The 18,403-nt window shown below is 41.3% G+C and overlaps 1 protein-coding gene across 1 annotated transcript in view; it reads right to left on the bottom strand.

The window, feature by feature from the left end:
- tmtc1 (transmembrane O-mannosyltransferase targeting cadherins 1) overlaps positions 1-18,403 on the bottom strand; it is a 146,595-nt gene that overhangs the window by 125,000 nt on the left and 3,192 nt on the right. The window contains exon 2 of the mRNA XM_023423025.2: positions 1,768-1,945. Coding sequence (XP_023278793.1) covers positions 1,768-1,945 — 178 coding nt within the window. The remainder of the gene's footprint in view (positions 1-1,767; positions 1,946-18,403) is intronic.

Genomic DNA, 18,403 nt, shown 5'->3' with positions numbered 1-18,403 from the left:
TACTTTTTGTAGTTTGGCCCACTCACCAGCAGCCACAGTGGCTTTAACACACAACACAAAGGGGCAATTAAGGTACTTTAATCCCACTGCTCCGAATTGCGTCAAATCTGAACGCACACATGAAATACTTATTTTATGATTCAGTGTGACTTACACTCTGATTATCTTAGATCCATAAACCCACTTCGAGAGAAAAAAAAGACACACCTTCAGACCTTATGTGAGCAAGTCCTCCAGTGACAAACAGGACATGCTAACAGCTAATTCAGCTACTTTCAATAGGGACAATTTGACAAGTTCATTTGCTCAAGTTGTAGCTCACAGCATAAGTCACTATATCCACTGCAACCTGATACTGTCCGTTTACATCGCCCCAGAGCAATTTAGGAGGTATGGTACCAAAACTTAGAGCATTACTATCCCCCAATTAGCAGAGAGAAAAACTATAGGAGTGACAGAATCAATTAGCATTAACTGTGGGGGGCTCACTCTGTCAGACTCTGAAAACCCGTGGTTTAGAGGAACCTCAGGGTGCTACTTTGGTTCAACACTTTCAGGTTAATTCCAGGTTTGTTGGCATTCAGTAGCTGGAATACTGAGCATGTTCTGTCTGGCTGCAGTCTGGAGGCTGTCAAGACATTTGTGATGAGCTTTGGAGCTCATTTTGAACAGAGCTTCTTCAAAGTGAGGGTCAGGGGTCAAACGTTAGTGCTTACACCGACCATGATTCCTCATTAACCTGCATTTCTTAAAGAATAAAAATAAAAAATAAACAAAGCACACATCAGCATTTTGAGGGGGCTACTGTTTTCAAACCATATAATCTGCATATTGATCATGTAGAGGTGCAGAGAAAATGTCATGTTTTCTCCTATGCATCTATAAACAAGTTGTTATTACAGCTCATTTGCCAATTCACCGCGCCCCATTGGCTCCGCCTTATTGGGAATGGTTTCATAATTTGTGAAATACATTTATTCTTGATCTGGTACGGAGTTACCAGATTCAATACCATTTTTGTATCTGTCCATCAAATATGAGGCTTCAGCCAGCAGTCAGTTAGCTTAGACGTTATAACTTCTTTTGTTATTTTTTTGGGGCATTTTGTCATTTGGGAATGACGTGCAGCAGTGGGCCTGGGCTGCATTCAAACGCAGGCCTCTGCGGTACGGACTAAGCCTAAGTGGAATGCGCTCTACCAGGTGAGCCACCAGGGCGCCCCAATATCTCGTTTGTTTAATCTTTTAAAACAAAAAACATAGAATAAGAATTCGCCATTTTATGAGGGATCTGGTGCGAGGCTATTTCTTGGCTGGGACCAGTAGCCAAGCGAACCAGCAAAGCCTCCAGGAGGTTACTGGCCCCAGCCAAGAAATAGTTCAGTTTATAACTGCTGTAAAAACCCTGCAGGCTGTAGCCTCATATTTACTGGACATGTGAGAGATATTCTAATCTAATTCTGCACCAGAATTTGAATAAGCGAATTTCCCCTAAGGGGTAAAAAAAAAAAAAGTATCTATCTATCTATCTATCTATAAGTGCTATTAAGGATCCAAGGTTGCTGGGTGACGGGCTAGAGCTGGTAAGATGGGGTCAGTTGATTTTATTTTCCTTTTTTTGTTTTTGACTTGTTTTGATAGAAAGTGTTTCTACTGGGCTGCACTGGTCATTCTCAATAAATCTCACTGATAAGTAAAACTCTTGTGTGTGACTCCCTCTTTTGTTACACTCTCAGTCTGCGACAGTCTGTGTGTGCTGTGTACTCACGGCCTCGGTGTGGACAGGGTGCACGGCAAAGAGGAGCGCCGTGATGAAAGCCAGGCGCGAGTCTTCGAACACGCAGCGCTCACACGTGTGCATGAGCAGGCAGGTTACGGCGCAGTGCAAACACACGTTGACGACGTGGAAATACAGAGGCGTCATGCCACCCAACAGGATGTTCAACCTGACAGACAAGAGAGAAACAGATTCAGCACGGTGGGGAATGAGGCAGGAGCTGCATTTGTGTTTTATCAGACTGTGTGAAAGTGATGTGTTCATGTGCAAAAGACACTCATTTTCTCATAAACCCCAACCATATGGAGGGGGGGGTCAACCTTATCTAAAACAATCATCGGCAACACATCACTCTGGATTTACTGTGGGAGTCTCAAAAGTAAATTACCTTTTACATTTCCTGGATGAAGTGATAGTCTAATAATGCTGAACAGAATCTCAATCCATTTTCCAAAGCGCCATGAATTTCAAATGAAGAGAGCGTGATTGCTTTGAGAGAGAATGTCGGATTTCTGACATCAAATCACACCCTGCTTAAGATCTTCCAGCAGTTAATCCCTCTGTGAGGAATAACAGCGAGATATGCAATTTTCACCTAGTTTATCATAATTGGTATTACGCTGTGACAATTCCCCCTTCAACCAACACAATATCAGCAGCAACCTGATAAAGGTAAACCCAAGAAGAGGGAAACTTTACAGTGGTTCAAGTTCCAGATATTGTTCCATGGTGATATTTTCTCAATGGATTCAACACCACACTGGTATCAGAGGTCTATTAATCAAGGTTTGTACCATTCCTGAACACAAACTTATTCCTACATGAAAAGAATAAGGTGGGATGATAAAGTTTTTTATTTAGCTGTATTTAGTTGCCAAGCTATTAGTGTGTTAATGCAGCCAACGCTTACATGATTTTAACATCATGTGTATTTCAGATGTTTTTAGATAAAGACAACAACAGAAAAAACACTGTCACAGTAAAAAAAACCTTTGTTTCCTCACTGTAAAATAATCTGAATTTTGGAAGAACGCATTAAAAGCATCAAACATAATACACATAATACTGCATAGGTTTGTTGTCAGGCTGAATAAACGGATTATTTTCATTCTGGATTGACTGTTGATTAAATTTATTCTTTAAATGTCATGAAATTGTGAAAAACCTTCTAAATTGTTATAGTTTATTGTACTTTTGGAAATTCTTCAGGATTCACTAGAACTCCTGGAATGAGTTGCCTGTAAAAACTGTTCTCTTGAGCCGGCTGAAGAGGCGGTACACATGCACATGTGTGTACACAATCAGGGTCACACATCCACCTCATTTTGAGCCAGGAAAAAAACCCCTTGAGCAAAACATTCAACCCAAAATTGCTCCTGATTATAAAAGGAGACTAAAAGGCTTTTTCAACAAAAATATCCACAAAGAAAGAAAGAAAAAGAGAGCATTAAGTCCCTTTTGCTAAATTCTCTTTGGATTTCCACCACATTTAACACCAATTTGAGATTGGGCAAATCAAACTAGAATTACCCCCTTGAAATCCAGTCCTCCAACAATCAGTCAAGTTGCAGTAAAATATGGCCAGTATCTCCTTCCTGAGTTACAGCATTGAATAATAGCCAGAAGTGTTTTTGCAGAACATTATGATGTCACAGTGAAATTGCCCTTTGACCTTTTGCATGTCATTACTTCATCTTTTTATACTATTAGACATTTGAGTGAAATTTCTGTCTCAATTAAAGTGTGAATTTGTGAGAATTTTGTGGGGTCACAGTGACCTTTGACCTTTGACCACCAAAGCTAAAGTTCATTTGTGACTCCAAGTGAATGTTTGTGCTAAATTTGAAGAAGTTCCCTCCAGGCATTACTGAGATATCGCATTCACAAGAATGGGACATACGGACAACCCGAAAACATATTGCCTCCGGTCCTGACTGTCGCCGGGGCTGAGGAACAACAACAACAACAGCAGCAGGAAATAACAACCGATAGTGACCCTGTTGTTCTTTGTATATACAGTGTACAGTAAACAATCTGCTGAGTGTTTGATGGTTATTTATTTCTGCTTTGGCAGAACCAAGAAACAGTTTTATTTATTTCATCCACTTGCCTTCTTCTCCCTCTCTCTCATTCACTCTGTGGCTGCCTCTGTTTCTCTCTCAATTCAATTCAATTCAATTCAATACGCTTTATTGGCATGAATATCAGGTGGACAATATTGCCAAAAGGTTACAGACAATATAATAATGACATCAGGAAATATAAACTCACATATATATATATATATACACACATATAATCTATAAAGTAAAATCGAATGAATAAGTAAAAATAAACAAGAACAGTAATCATCGTAATCATTATATTATAGGTCTACTGAAGTAATTAGTGGTTGTTTAGGATCAATAAGCAGACAATTAACAGAGAATCAACTCTCTCTCTCTCTCTCTCATTTGTTCAGTCAACAAAAACGAATTTCAAATGTATTGCAAGTTTTATTTGAATGATCCAATATCAGTACTTCAAATCCCAAGATGCTTTTTCTCAGTAAACATGTTACATCAGAGCTACATGTTGTGTGTCTGTAGGGGTTACTTATTGTGAGTGGCTCTGTTAGAACTGCATGATGGGTAAAACCTCTGCTTTGTGGAAATCCAGTTATTATGACGTGCACAAAAAGGTTGTTTTAGGTTGAAAAGGAAAATATATGACAGCTGCTATATGAGCTGCTCTGAGTCACAACAGTCTCATAAATGGTGACGTGAATAATTTGTCTACATGGAGCTGCCACAGCTTCCGGACTGTAGTGACTCAGGATGGTCAGATGACTCTGGCACCTGCAGGAGGGACCGGCTGAAAAAGACTGCACACTGATCTGAGCTCAGTTTGTGTTTGCTGAAGAGAGTTTCCCTCTGGCTACAAGATATGAGACTGTGTAAGGGGAGTGAACAGGGTGTGGATTCAGCTTTACTCTGTCTTTCCCCTGCCGGGGAGCGAACTGACACCAGCGAAGAGCTGTCTGCAGATGTGAGGCTGATGTACTGTCAAAACAAACAGTGCAGATTAATCAGTGAGCAGACTTTCAGTTTCTGTCCCGTCTGTGCTCACACTGATCATTAGCAGATGTCTGTAGAATCTGCTACTGATAGTCCATGTGTAGCTGTATGGCACAGCATTTTTTTTTTCTAAAATATTCATAATGATGACGCCCTCGTAGGGCTGTCATGAGAACCGACACTCCAGTACCAAGTTGATGCTAAAATTAAGAAAATGCGACAATATTTTTCTAGAGTAGTAATAGTTTTTCTACAGTACCGTAGGTAGTGGTACCAATGATGTTGTGGGTGCAGGAGATGTGATTCTTCCAGGTCTGACGAGGGCAGTACAATAACGCTACAAGCTTCTAGTCTGACATCAATCTCAAAGAGAGAAAGAAGGCAGGCACAGTAAACAATTACAACAACAGGTGAAATGGCGGCAGCAACAACAGGTCCTCCGCAACCAAAAGCCAGTATGCAAACAGTGGCACAGGAGGAAACACCTCCAGCTTATCTAAGCAGCTCAAAGACAAACATCCAGATCTGTGCACAGAATTCAGGGTGAGTGAGACAACATGTGACATGTCGCCAACATGTTCATGTCCTGAAATGTTACCGTTATTGTTTGTGAGTTGCGACAGCTGGAATCTGTTGTAGCAAAGCTCCACGTACAATGTTCACAAAGGCTGACATGAGCGTGTTTAGGCTAATGTGGCGACAGCTCATAAGTTATTACTGTTCAGTTCGTCGCAATACAACAGACTTTTTAGATGAATATGTTCACACCACTGGTCCGTCACCTTGGTAATCAATTAAAACTGCTGCTTGCACACTAACATATGGTCCATTGGAGGCTCTCCCTGATGAACTAAAGTATAAAAAACAATGCAAGTACCACGATGGAGAAGATAAACACAAGTAAAAGCATTAACCTTTTAAACGAACTCACGCTCAGTCAAACTCAATCTAAACCCTGGAAACTTAATTTTACTTTCTAGAAAAGATCACAGTTTTCAATTTCTCCAAATGTGTTGAAAAGTTGGATCAAGATGATTATGATCATAATCTGATCTGATACTGTCAGAAAGAATGATGCAAGAGGATTTTTCCTTCCTTAACGCTTCTGAAAAGGAGAAAAGAGTGAAAACTGTATGCTAAGGGGTTTTTTATATGTGGGGTGTATCTCCAGGCCAAGACTTTGCAGAGTGAAAGAAAACCAAACAGAGACCATGGCATCAAATCTGAACTCCTTATCTCGGATTATAATTAGTTCTAATCGAGTCCTCTGTGAGTCCTCGTCCAGCCCATTATGTGATGAAGGAGACTATGGCCTCCACTACCCTCCTTTTATTCATAATTCAATGAGGGGGACTGATAAAAACCTGCTTGAATTTGCAGAGAGAGCATTAACCCTCACCATTATCTCACCCTGACCTTGGATGATGCTGATCTGCCCTCATAGCTGATGCTGAGATGAGTGTGGAACAAGTAAAGGATTGCGAGATGAATTTCCCAGGGGGCCTGACCAGGGTCCCGACCCAATACACAAGGCGAAGGCTACAGAGGAATTTAAATTTCTCATTTGAAGCATTTAGACGATGTGCTCATCCAGAGAGACTTCCAATGAAGGAGCAGGTCGAGGTTCAGTGTCCTGCTCAAGGACATTTTGACAGGAAGCGTGGCTGTTGATGGATACACATAATGACTGTTAGAGGAATCTCATCTGTCACTTTTGTGATGGGCCTTCTCAAACATGAATAACAATGAGCCTGGGGCTGGATATATTCTACCATGTGATTTGTGAACTAATTTATTCATTACATTTAGCCTATTTTGTCTTGACATCTTATGTTACTGTCAGACTAACTGTGTTTTTCCATTGCATGATACTGACTCAACTCAGCTCGACTCTCTACTCGTTTTTCGTACCAGGCACATCCGGCCTCAATGCAGTGTCATTACTATAGCGATGACACCTGAAGCGAGACGTCTACGTCAACGCAGGAGACACACGAACAATGGAGGATATCAAAGGGACGATGTTCTTGGTTGTCGGTACATGGATGTTGGTCTCAGCAAGGAGACAAAAGAGGCCGAAGGCAGCTAGACAAAGGACTGCTTTCCCTCATCAGCTTTACTTCACCCCTAAAAAAAATGACACTGGTTCAAACCCGCAATCTCGAATATGTGTTAGGGTCTCCTAGGAAACGTAACAAATTTGAGACTAAGACAGAGTTCCAGAAAATTCAATGACATAACTCTTGCTCTTTCCAGAAAGTGTACTGCATTAACTTGGAATCCAATCCCACCTCTCCATATCAAAATAGGTAGGCCTATCTAAATGACGAACTGTACCCCCTTAGAGAAAATCACCTATATCCTGGAAAACAGGTATGATGTATTTTTAAGAATCAAGCAGACTTTTTTTTTTTCAATATGAGGAAACATTGCTTCTGTTAGCTGCAGAATCGTTGTAACACTTGAACTGGCTCCAATATAGACCGATACTAAAATCCATTCATACGTTAGTTGTGATATCTCAGTGACAAGTATTGCCCTGGACAATCTACAGTCCAATCCAAACCTGGCCTGAGGTTTGGGTAGTGGTCGAAAGAATGACAATGCTGTTGCTACAACAACGCAGATCCATGGATGGATGGTGTACAAGTGGAAATTAAGACAGCAGCACCGAAGGAAAAACCGGGATTAGGAGTAGCCAGAATTTGGGGGCATTGTCTTCTGAGGACAGTGAAGAATATCCGGAGCAAATATCAGGACTGCTGTTTGATAAACTGTGTGACAGACACATCTTCATCCTCTGTGACTGTCGGGCTGGAGAGATAAAAAGTGAGATAATTGAGCTCCCTGTCCCTCTGCTGGTTAGTGACAATGCAGCAGCAGCAGCAACATGATGACTTTCTGTCTTTTTACTCTGATAAATTCTCCCATGCTGGAGACTGGAAGACTTGCGAGAATACTAAAAATAGATTAATTATTCCGGAGAACATTGCATCAGCTGTTAACAGCTATGGTAATTTGCCTTACCAAATCCCTGCAAAGTAAAATAGGCTGAATAAAACACTGCAGGCAGGAGAAGAAGGCAACTAAAACAGGGTGGAAATACTTTAGATAAGCTGCGAATGTGATAAAGAATAAACTCTTTCTGAAATAAAGGATAGCAGATAATTAAATGTCCTGGCTGGCAAAATGACAGTAAGTCCCTGACTGGCTCCTTGAACTTTTTTTTATTTTTTATTAAACAGATAAACAGCTTTTGGGAAATGAAGCTCTCACATTATCTGACTCAGCTTCTCTGACTCAAGCAGTGTCATCCATCACTTTCTTAACCTCTTTGTCATTTCTAATTTTTCATTCTTCATCTCCTGCTCTAGTCTCTCTCTATTATTTGCTGTGTCCGTCTATTTCTCATCCTCATCTACCAGAGGAGCATCCGTCACCACTTCTTCCTTGCCTGTCTTGTGTCGTCTGTCCTCGTGTTTCTATTTTAATCACATGGCCTCTTGCTACCACCCCCCCACCACCACCAACACCACCACACACACACACACACACACACACACACACACACAGTTCTTTCTTTCTCCCTCGCTCTCTCTCCCTTCTTTTCTCACTGCAATCACTTCTCAGTTCGTGGTGCACATCAGGGCCCAGCTATAAAAAGGACCTTGAGGCTGCTTCGTGTGTGAACATACTCTTTTCTGAGTGTGTCCTTCACCTTGATCGTATCCCAAAAGCCCCGCAGTGTTCACCGGCACAGAAAAGACAATGCTGGATTGCCTGCGCATTCCCCATAGCTTCACCACAGGGGTGTGTGTGTGTGTGTGGGGTGTGTTCTGTCCCATATGTAAAGCAGACAAATACACATACGAGAGACCTCCGGGACACAGGTGTTGGATGGGTGCACCCATCTGTTCCTCTGCATGCATTAAAAGTCCCTCCTCAGATGATACGCTCATGATTCATTTCATGCAGAGTACAAGTCAGCCAGAGCTGTCCAGGCTGAGTAATCAGACAACAAAGTGAATCATGTTTGAAATGTTGTCAGCCAGCTAACTTGAATAGGACAAGCTGAAACATCTTGACTGGCAAGAGTCTGGATCTGGAAGCATTTCAACGGTACAGCTACAGCGCTCTGGTGCTTTGCCCAATTCTTTATTACTTAGTACACTGCACCATCAACATCCCTGGTACCATTGCCCTCTATGTACATTTCACAGAGGTTTTCAAAGTGTGAGAAAAGGCACAGAGGGAGAGACCAGAGGCACAGATCCTGCGCGATGTGAAAGAGACACAGGTACATGCCGGTGCTCTGAAAAAACAATTGGAAATTAACATCAGTTACCTAGGTTTGGCACAATGACTTTGCCCGCTTGCCAACACTGTCAGCAGTTGGAGCTGCAGCTGTGGCTGTGACGCACAAGACTCATGGAGACAATTATGGTGCTTGAGGTAGCAAAGTGAAGCGACTTCTGAGGTGTGTTCAAACAGAGGGGCGGGGGATGATATTTGTGCCCCTGTGTTTATTTCCGATCGACCCCTTTCTGTTATTTTTTTGTACATTTATGAAGTTGATTAAAAAATCCCTTGGATAAGTGCAAAGTCTTTGTTCAAGATAAAACATTCTGAACTCCCATGAACACGTCTTTTGCATCTAATCATGTCTTGTCATTGATTTTTTTAATGCAATTGCACCGCCTCTAAAATTCACCTTGGATTCTGTCTGAACAAGAGCATTGCAGCCTGAATCTCAAGGAGCTGAAGCAAAAGAATTGGGAAGATGGTGAACGGCACCTCAGACAGGGGCTGAATGGACTCACTGTCAGTCTAATCAGAATAATGCGGCCTGTGCCACAAATGGAGACAGGAAACGTTTTTAAAGCAGGGAGGAGCGCGGTGGAGAGACGAGGTGAACCAAAGCCTCGTTACAGGTTGCAACACGCATTTCAAAACGAAAGGCTCACAGCACTGTGTAAACATTCAGACATCAAACAGAACCTTACTCCAACTGTAAACTCACTTGTCTATATTGTTTTTGTGTATGTGTGTAAATGAACAGTGTTCATATATATTCATATTTTTTTTCTATGTCACAATTGCAACATTCATCTCAAGGGACCTCATCTTATTCTGTTTTCATATTTCTTTACTTTGCTGCACCTGCGCCAAAACAAACTTTTATGTGAATAAAGCCTGATTCTGGTATTGACTCAAAAATGACTGAATCAATACTTTGGACCTTCTTAAAGGAATGCTGCACCAGCTTTTAGTATCAAATGTTAAGTATCAAATGCCCCCCACATTTAGTCCTGAAAGGTAAGATTATTACAAAAATATGGTATTGGTGTATATTGACCAATAAATAACAACAAATTGCAGTCCAGCAATGCCAAAAATATATTTCATGTAATTTAGAAATGTTTTTTTTTTGCTCAAAAACCCAAATTTCTAAAATGTCCCACACAATAAACATCTTAGCCACAATTTTTGGGTCTGAAGCAACAAGCTTTGCACATCTGGATTTGGGGATTTTCTGCCATTCTTCTCTGCAGATCCTCTCAAGATCTTTCATGTTGACCAGTCTGACCAGTCTCCCCGTCCCTACTGCTGAAAAACACCCCCACATCACGATGCTTCCACCACCATTCTTCACTTCTGGGATTGGTATTGGGCAGGTGATGAGTGGCACCTGGTTTCCTTCAGATATGATGCTTAGAATTGAGGCCAAACAGTTCAATCCTGGTTTCATCAGACCACAGAATCTTGTTTCTCACAGTCTGAGAGTCCTTAAGGTGCTTTTTTTTATTTTTGCCAACTCCAATCAGCTTTCATGTGGTTTTCACTGAGGAGAGACACAATCCTGTCTCTGAGCTCTGCAGGCAGTTCCTTCCTCCTCATGCCGTGGCTTTTTGCTCTGATATGCATTGTCAGCTGTGAAACCTTATATAGACAACAGTGTGCCTTTCCAAATCATGTCCAATAAATTGAATTTACCACATGCGCAGTGTTTCAGTCAGCTTTTCTTTGTAGCTGTAACAGCAGGGAGCTGCTTGTGCTCTGAGGACTAGCTTCCCTGTCATCAGCAGCAGAGCTGTTAGCATCCTCGCCTGTGGCCAGGTTGCGTGCGTTTAGAAAACGCTGAAAAGCTTTTGTCCTGACTTTCAGATGTTTGGGGCCAATGTCTGTCAATCCTTGGTTTTTGAGAGATTAATAATACTTATTGGAAAACTTTTACTGCCTCAGTGTAACAAGTTTTCAAGCTGTCTCCTGTGTGTCTGGGGGGAGGGGCTAAATCACTCACATGACGAAACCGAGAGAGAAGGCGGGGGATGAAACGTTACCATTAATGACAGCAAAACGCAGTAGATACACTGTGTTGAAGTTAAATGGTCGCACATTAATTTGGTAAATAACATAAATAAAATAAAACTCAACAATGCTGTCCATTTGCAATGCACTCTATGCTGAACATTTGATATGTTTAGTGGCAGGTGAGGAGAATAATCCTAACACTTGTTCAGCCAGGAAGGAGTGCAGAAAGGTGAAGATGTCCAGGCAGAGAGCAGCGCAGGGAAGAGAGGCAGCATGAAATCATGAGACAGGACAAGCGCCGAATTAAAGAAATATTTGTTGCTGCTGCTGTCATGAAAATGTATGTTTTAGTCTGGTCCTTTCTCTTCGCTGTAGTAAACAGCTGAATTGTACATTGAGATGGGGGGGGGGGGGGTGTTTGGCTCTGCTTGCATGCCACTGTGCCACTGTGATTATTGTCATTTCAGTTTTTCCTTTTTGATAAATCTGCAAAAACCAAGCTTTGTCATCATGGGGTGCTGAGTGTAGAGTGTAAGAAATAGTTCAAATGATTTTAGCATAAGGCTGTGTTTACCAAAAGGGAAAAGGGGGTCTGAATAGTTTCTGAATGCACTGAATTTCAATTTGGGGCATTTGCTGAAACGACTGACTCGTCATTTCATTTTTCTTGGGAGGACAGACTCATCCCTACGAAGCCCGAAATTTATGACCATGCAAAAACTGTGACTGCCAGTGTGGACACATACAGAGATAACCAATGCAGGAAAACAACAGAAGCATGTGTGTCCTCTGTCTACCCTGCCGTCCATGTACATTTTCAAGTATATCAGAGCCTTAAGTGATGAAGTTGTGCTACAGGTCTAAGGATGTGTCTCCAATCTGTGATACCAGGTCGAGACCCTTTTTCATTTCTGTTTGGCAAATAGTTACACAAGCGTTTCCCATACAAAGGCTCTACTCAGGCAGATTAAGACCCACCCATGTAGATAAAGTCACTCGGTTTGAACTAAAGTAAATCTTACATTAGCACACCTCATTTCACTCTTTTCAAACCAGATCATTTTTGGCCACACAGCTGTCTGAGTTGTGTGCACTGCAGTGACTGAATAGGAACTAGAGGCTTTTTTTGTTCACAGCGGGAAAATCTGCAAATTGTAGAAAATAACCTGAGTTACACTCTCGCCCGCCCTGTAAACTGCGTGAGTCTCTGCGTGCACATCGGTCAGATGCCATGCCTCCCGCAACCACAAGTCAATTCTCTACCCGTGGGGAGCACTGCGCAAACATCATGCTGAAACAGCTGCGGCATAGAAAATGAATGTCAGGTGATTGTTGGAGAAATTTGTCATTTAAAAAAGGTTTGTAGACGCACACACATAAACAGCCAAGATTGTCACAAACTATTTTCTTGTATCTGTTTAATTATGAAAAGTCTTGATAGATTTTGGAGTTGAACAAACGTTGGTAAATCTCTACAGGGAGAGAAAGAGATGAGAAAATGGGCCTGATATTAACTAGGGTTGTGCAATCTTATTTATGGTGAGATTGGCCTATCATCACTACCCTTTGAGCGAGCGAGAGCGATCATAGAGCGAGCAAGAGACAAGGATTTTTGCTCACCACTCTCTCTTTCACGGATGCTCTTGAGTGATGACAGTAGGATGACGAATACATTTTATAGCCGTGGTAAAACAAAAATTGTCATCACAAAGCACTAATTATCTACACTTAATAATCAAGAGAATGCAGTATATTCTCTCAAAACCAGCAGGAGGAGGCGTGAAGAAACTGCCACAGTTCTCTCTATCTTTCTATTGTTGACTGTCCAAAAGTCCTATTTACAACCATGAAAAGCAGCAGCTAAGAAACCAAACTAAGTGACATGTTCTGTCTGTTGATCTCCTACGCTCTGCTCAATCACAGCGCAGCTCCTACGCGCAACAAACTACACATAACAAACAGCGCTTCAGTGATAGTCAGCTGGTCCGAGTGTGTGTGTGTGTGTGTGTGTGTGTGTGTGCGCACGTGCGCGTGTGCACACGCATCGGTGTTCCAAGCATCGGTTATATGTGGAGGATGCTGACATAAAGCTATCTCAGGGCAAATTACATTTATTATTAATTTAAGACTACAGATAATAATAACACGTTAATTCATCAATGGGAAAACAAGCCAAAGGCGATCACTCTGATGATCATCGATCATCATTGTTATTGTTGTGTGTATTGTACTGACACTGCTTATAGAGCCATTACTTTAGCAGTACTCTTATCGGTTCTTTTTGTCATTTCTTCATTGCTTTACTTTCTTATATGTACTGTAATATATACATTCTGGAGCAAATCACTAATGGTTACTTTCAACCTTAACCCATGTTTGTTTAGTTTAGTTTATTCTGTGTGTGGGCTCCAGGCTGCGAGCATGATAACATACCTGGGGCAACGACATATGAACTACAACCTAGGTGGTCGAAAACTGTGCAAAACTCTGCCTGTGTGCTCGCTAGATATTTCGACCGACTGCTCATGTTTCCGCTCTTACATCCAAAAGACTTGTTGCAATTGTGGAAACAAGCGTAAGCACACTTTTGAATGTTTAGTTCTCTCTGCCATTGTCACTAATAGCAGGGTCTCTGTCTCTGTGGTGCAGCGAGAGAGAGAGCTGCCCCTACCCCAACGGAGAGAGAGAGAGAGAGAGAGAGAGAGAGAGAGAGAGAGAGAGAGAGAGAGAAAGAGAGAGATCTCTTGTGGATTTCGGAACAGTGAAAATGCATCATAGAGGAATGTCTGAATCAGAAACCGAGTTGGTGAGATAAAGTGTGCGAGACTTTTATGTAGCAATAATAAATAGGAAATCTATTTTCTTCCTCTTTCTACTTCAGAGCCGAGAGCAGAGCTGATAACATCAGAGCTTATCGATACTACGGTCTTTAATGATTCAGCAGCACGGTCTATTTAATATCAAGTTTCAGTTCCCATCCTTAACTGTGACCTGAATTAACCTTCAATCTTTATTTCTGCACAGAGCGTGCACAGAGAGAGAGTGCGCCTCGCCCCCTCCTGCACCTCTCTCCACATGCACACAGCAGCTGAAGGTTAATGTCTGTGCTGAGGGAGTATGTCACTAGACGTTCATGATGGAAGAAAACAGCGTGTCTACACATTAATTTACCACCCAGGTATGTTGGGAAGGGGTCCACCATGTGAACCAGCATCCCTCACATGACAGCTTAATGAAGGTGGTGTGGAGAATCTGATGACCAAACTGCCCTGGCAGCTACAACCCAAAGCATCGAGCATCCTCCCCATATGAGCAATAAGGCAACACTTGTCACCCTTGAATGATCACCATGCTCTCCACTGTCTCTGGCTATTACTGTGGCTCTGCTGTCTCCAGCACACACTCATCGCTGAGTGCCGTTTGAGTGTGTTTCTGAGAGCCCCTCTCTCAGGAGGAGCATTAAGCTGCCGATATCTTCTCCAACAACTGTATTACCACAGAGAGGACAGGCAAGCAGCTGCTCAAGAGGTCGTAACGCTGCTGGGTAATTAGACTGAGTGTTGTCGAACTATGAAACCATCGTGCCACCTGACCAAACACACACACACACACACACACACACACACACACACACACACACACACACACACACACACACACACCAGTGTTCCCGTTCTCACACTCAATAACATTCAGTTTTGGTTTTCTTAAGTGCTGAGTGTGCTGATGAAACTCCACCTGCGGTCACATTATGTCTGTCACCAGAACCGCCAATCATTTCTAATAACACTCATTCCTACTGAAAAACAAAGTGGGCTGAGCTGCTGGTTGAGGCTGCCGTTTCCTTAATATTAAAGGGATAGTTCACACATCTGTTCAGTAAACTGTACAGCAGCCAGTTAGCACGGCTTGGCATAAAGACTGGAAACAAGGGGAATCAGCCAGCTTGGCTCTCTTCACTCCCTCTGAGAAAAATATCTGTCTCTTTAGCCACCAAATACTCCAGCGTGTTCACCAGCTGGTCTCTAACTGTGTCTGACTGCTGTTTGCTGCTGAGCAGGTAGTGTAAGGTGGATAAACTCTGGGGGACTGAGAGGAACTGCAGAGTTGTTTCATTTTCATAAAACATGGTGATTTGACTCATTGCTTATGAAAAAAAACATTTTGTCTGGTGCAGCCTTAAAACTAAAGTCACTTCTGGATCATTTTTAAAACAATTATGAATTTGAATAAAATTTTATTTAATTACTATAAATTCTTCCTCACTAGGGTTAAATGTTAAGAAGGTCCCATGACCAATGGGAGGTTGGTGGTAAGTTAGTTAGTACTGTAAAACTTGTATGACAGTCAGAAAGCAAACCCATCACTAACAATAGAACTATATCCGGGCTATATCAGGGCTGCACTATTAATCAATCTATGAATCGTTCAGTCTATAAAAGGTTGGAAGCCATTTAAATTCTCCAAACCCACAGCAAACAGTCCAAAACCTAAAGATATTCAATATCTCAAGAGAATAACTAGAATATTTGCTTAAAAAGTGATTGAAACAATGAATTAATCATCAAAATCACTGTCAACTCATGGATTTATCGACTAATTGTTGCAGCTCTAATAAGGTCCTTTGAGAGTCCTGAGTTAAATAAAGGATTTTTGTTTAACTCACTTATATATAACAAATGTTACACATGCTGCGGTCAAGTTTCCACTACACGCAACAACACACAATCCCTTTTGTGAGAGAACTCATTAGTCTGGGTGTGAATGTGTGTTTATCCATGTGCATATGTGTGTGCATGCTGTATCCCAGAGCTATGGCCTGTGTCAGTAGTTTTGTGTTTTGTTTTCTTTTCTTTCGTGCTAATTTTTTTTTTCCTACTTTTGCATTCACTGTCCTCTCTGTGCTTGATCTGTGAACAGTCTCTGAACACATAATCACCATGAACACTCAGTGACGGTCTACACTTTCTCTCACGCTAGCAGTTTGCTGTTGTTTGCCTCGCTCTGGAGTTTTCTACAACAGTGTGTCAATTCTCGTTCACTCTAAATATCTGCCTTGCTTCTGCTGAAGTGCCCGTGAGCAACACACTGAATCCTGACCAGCTGCATGGCTGCTCTTCTACAGCTCCATCTGACCTCTGGCCTCTCTGTGATGGCTGGACGGCCAAAGCAGTGACTGACTGACCTTTGAATTAATTGGTGGTTATGAAAAGTTAAAGTCATTATAACAGGTGCTACAGTAATGTCCCAGAATGAATCATGAATCTGGCTTTTTATTTATCTAAAAGGAGCAGAGTGCAGCTCAAACGTAAATGTCACCATTTGATGCATCGCGCTAGATTAGAGCTACAAGCTAATTTGCATCTGTAGTCCCCTGGCAGGTCAGAACAAAGAAACAAAACAACAACAAACAGTGCAGGCTTCAGCAGGTTATGATACTGGTAAAAAAAAAATGCAGACAAGTGGGAAATGTGGTCCCAGCAGGACAGTGTACTGCTGTTAATGAATCACACAAACTAGAGAGAAAATAAAGCATTTCCTTGTTCTGAGAGCCAGCTTCACTAGTTTCATCTCTTACAATTTGCATTGTAGCAAAAAGCTACAAGGGGCTTCCAGCATCTACAGCCATGCTCGCAGCTCCGTAAGGCTGTACTCTGTGCTTCAAGCTAAATGCTAACACAAGCATGCTAACATACTCAAAATGATCATTAGCATTACAAGCATTACCATGTTAATATTTGTATATATATATAATATAATGGTTACCACATTAGTTAAGCATGTTATGCTAACATTGCTAAAGTACATGACAGCAACAGATAAAATGTCCTGGGATCAAAGTTTCTACAATATATCCTCTGGGGACCAGGACAGGATATCAGCACTGATTTCAATTGAGTTGATTCGATTTTAATTCACAAATTCCAGAATTGATTCAATTTGATTTGATTCCATTCAATTCTTAATGATTCACTTACATCAGATAAATACTAATGTTGGTTAAAGTGATTCTCAGAATTTATACCTTCATCTAGTTCAGTAATAATAATTCATAGTTACAAAATGTTTGTGTAGCTGTGATTTAATAAAAAATCGCAATTAGCCAATCATTCAGACTATCAAAAATTTGGATATCAGACTCAGCCAAGAAAATTGCAATCGGTGCATCTCAAGCAAAAATAATACAAAAAAAACAGGGCCAACATTAAGGTGTGTCAGCTTGTCTGCGACAAGTGGATGTTTCTGTTGGGCAAGTGGAAGAGAAATTTACTGCCTCCACTGAACAAGTTGAAAGTCATAAAGAATCAAACATAAAAATACTGCGTCTTCATATTACGTGTCACTCATTCATGGCCGATCCTTCCATTGAGGTCAATTTTCTGAGGTGTACGAAATAAAAGTCGTGGAACAACTGACTAAATATAACTCTACATTGCTGCTGCAAAGATACAATACAACGCAAGAAGGCCGACTTGCTTCTCTCTGTGGGTAGGTGACAGAGAATGAACTTGTCATTACTACAAAATCTTTTCACAACACCGTGGTTCTTTAATTATGTGAACACACTGGACAGGCAGGTGAATCCACCGGAGTGTGACACAGGTAACTAGAGAATTTCAGTAGCAGACTGCTTGTAGTTCAATGCCTTACATCCCCAGATATTATCTGACAAATAGCACCTGCTGATGCCGGCCAGTTAACTAGATCTCCAACATCAATTCCACCCATCCAATGTCAGACTTATAAACTCTAAAGTTGAAATGCTTTTCTTTTAGTTCAGTTTATGTAAAGCGTGGTAATGCATAATAAAATGAGGTACCCCTATACATTTCTATTTTCATTACAAGATTATCCTTGCAGAAGCTGGTAACATTTGCATATAGATATCAATTTACACTGTGTTTACTCTCTTCACTGACACAGACGAAAATGAAAAGACTGCATCAATCAAGAGGGATAGAGATGAGGAGACGGAGAGAAAGAGAGAGAGAAAGTGTTGGAAGGAAGGAAGGAAAGGAAGAGCAGGTACACTGAAAAAAGTGAAATTTAAGTAAGATGAATTGTCGGGCAATATATGCTTGTTTTTTGTCTAACAAGGCATCTCTTCTTACCACTCTTCTGTTTGAGTGTTTTCTTAAAAACCTTGGCAAGGGAATTTTTCTTGTTCTGTTGGCAGATACATTTGCTTATTCTAAGTTATACATTCATCATTTTATTGTTGTTATTCAGAGCTGAGTTTTAACAGTTCCCAGGACGGG

Source organism: Seriola lalandi, unplaced genomic scaffold (genome assembly GCF_002814215.2).
Source record: "Seriola lalandi dorsalis isolate HSWRI2012SDOR001 ecotype SW California unplaced genomic scaffold, Sedor1 jcf7180002054688, whole genome shotgun sequence".
Taxonomy (NCBI): domain Eukaryota; kingdom Metazoa; phylum Chordata; class Actinopteri; order Carangiformes; family Carangidae; genus Seriola; species Seriola lalandi.
Note: the sequence above shows the minus strand (reverse complement) of the source record. Positions and strands in the feature narration are given on the sequence as shown.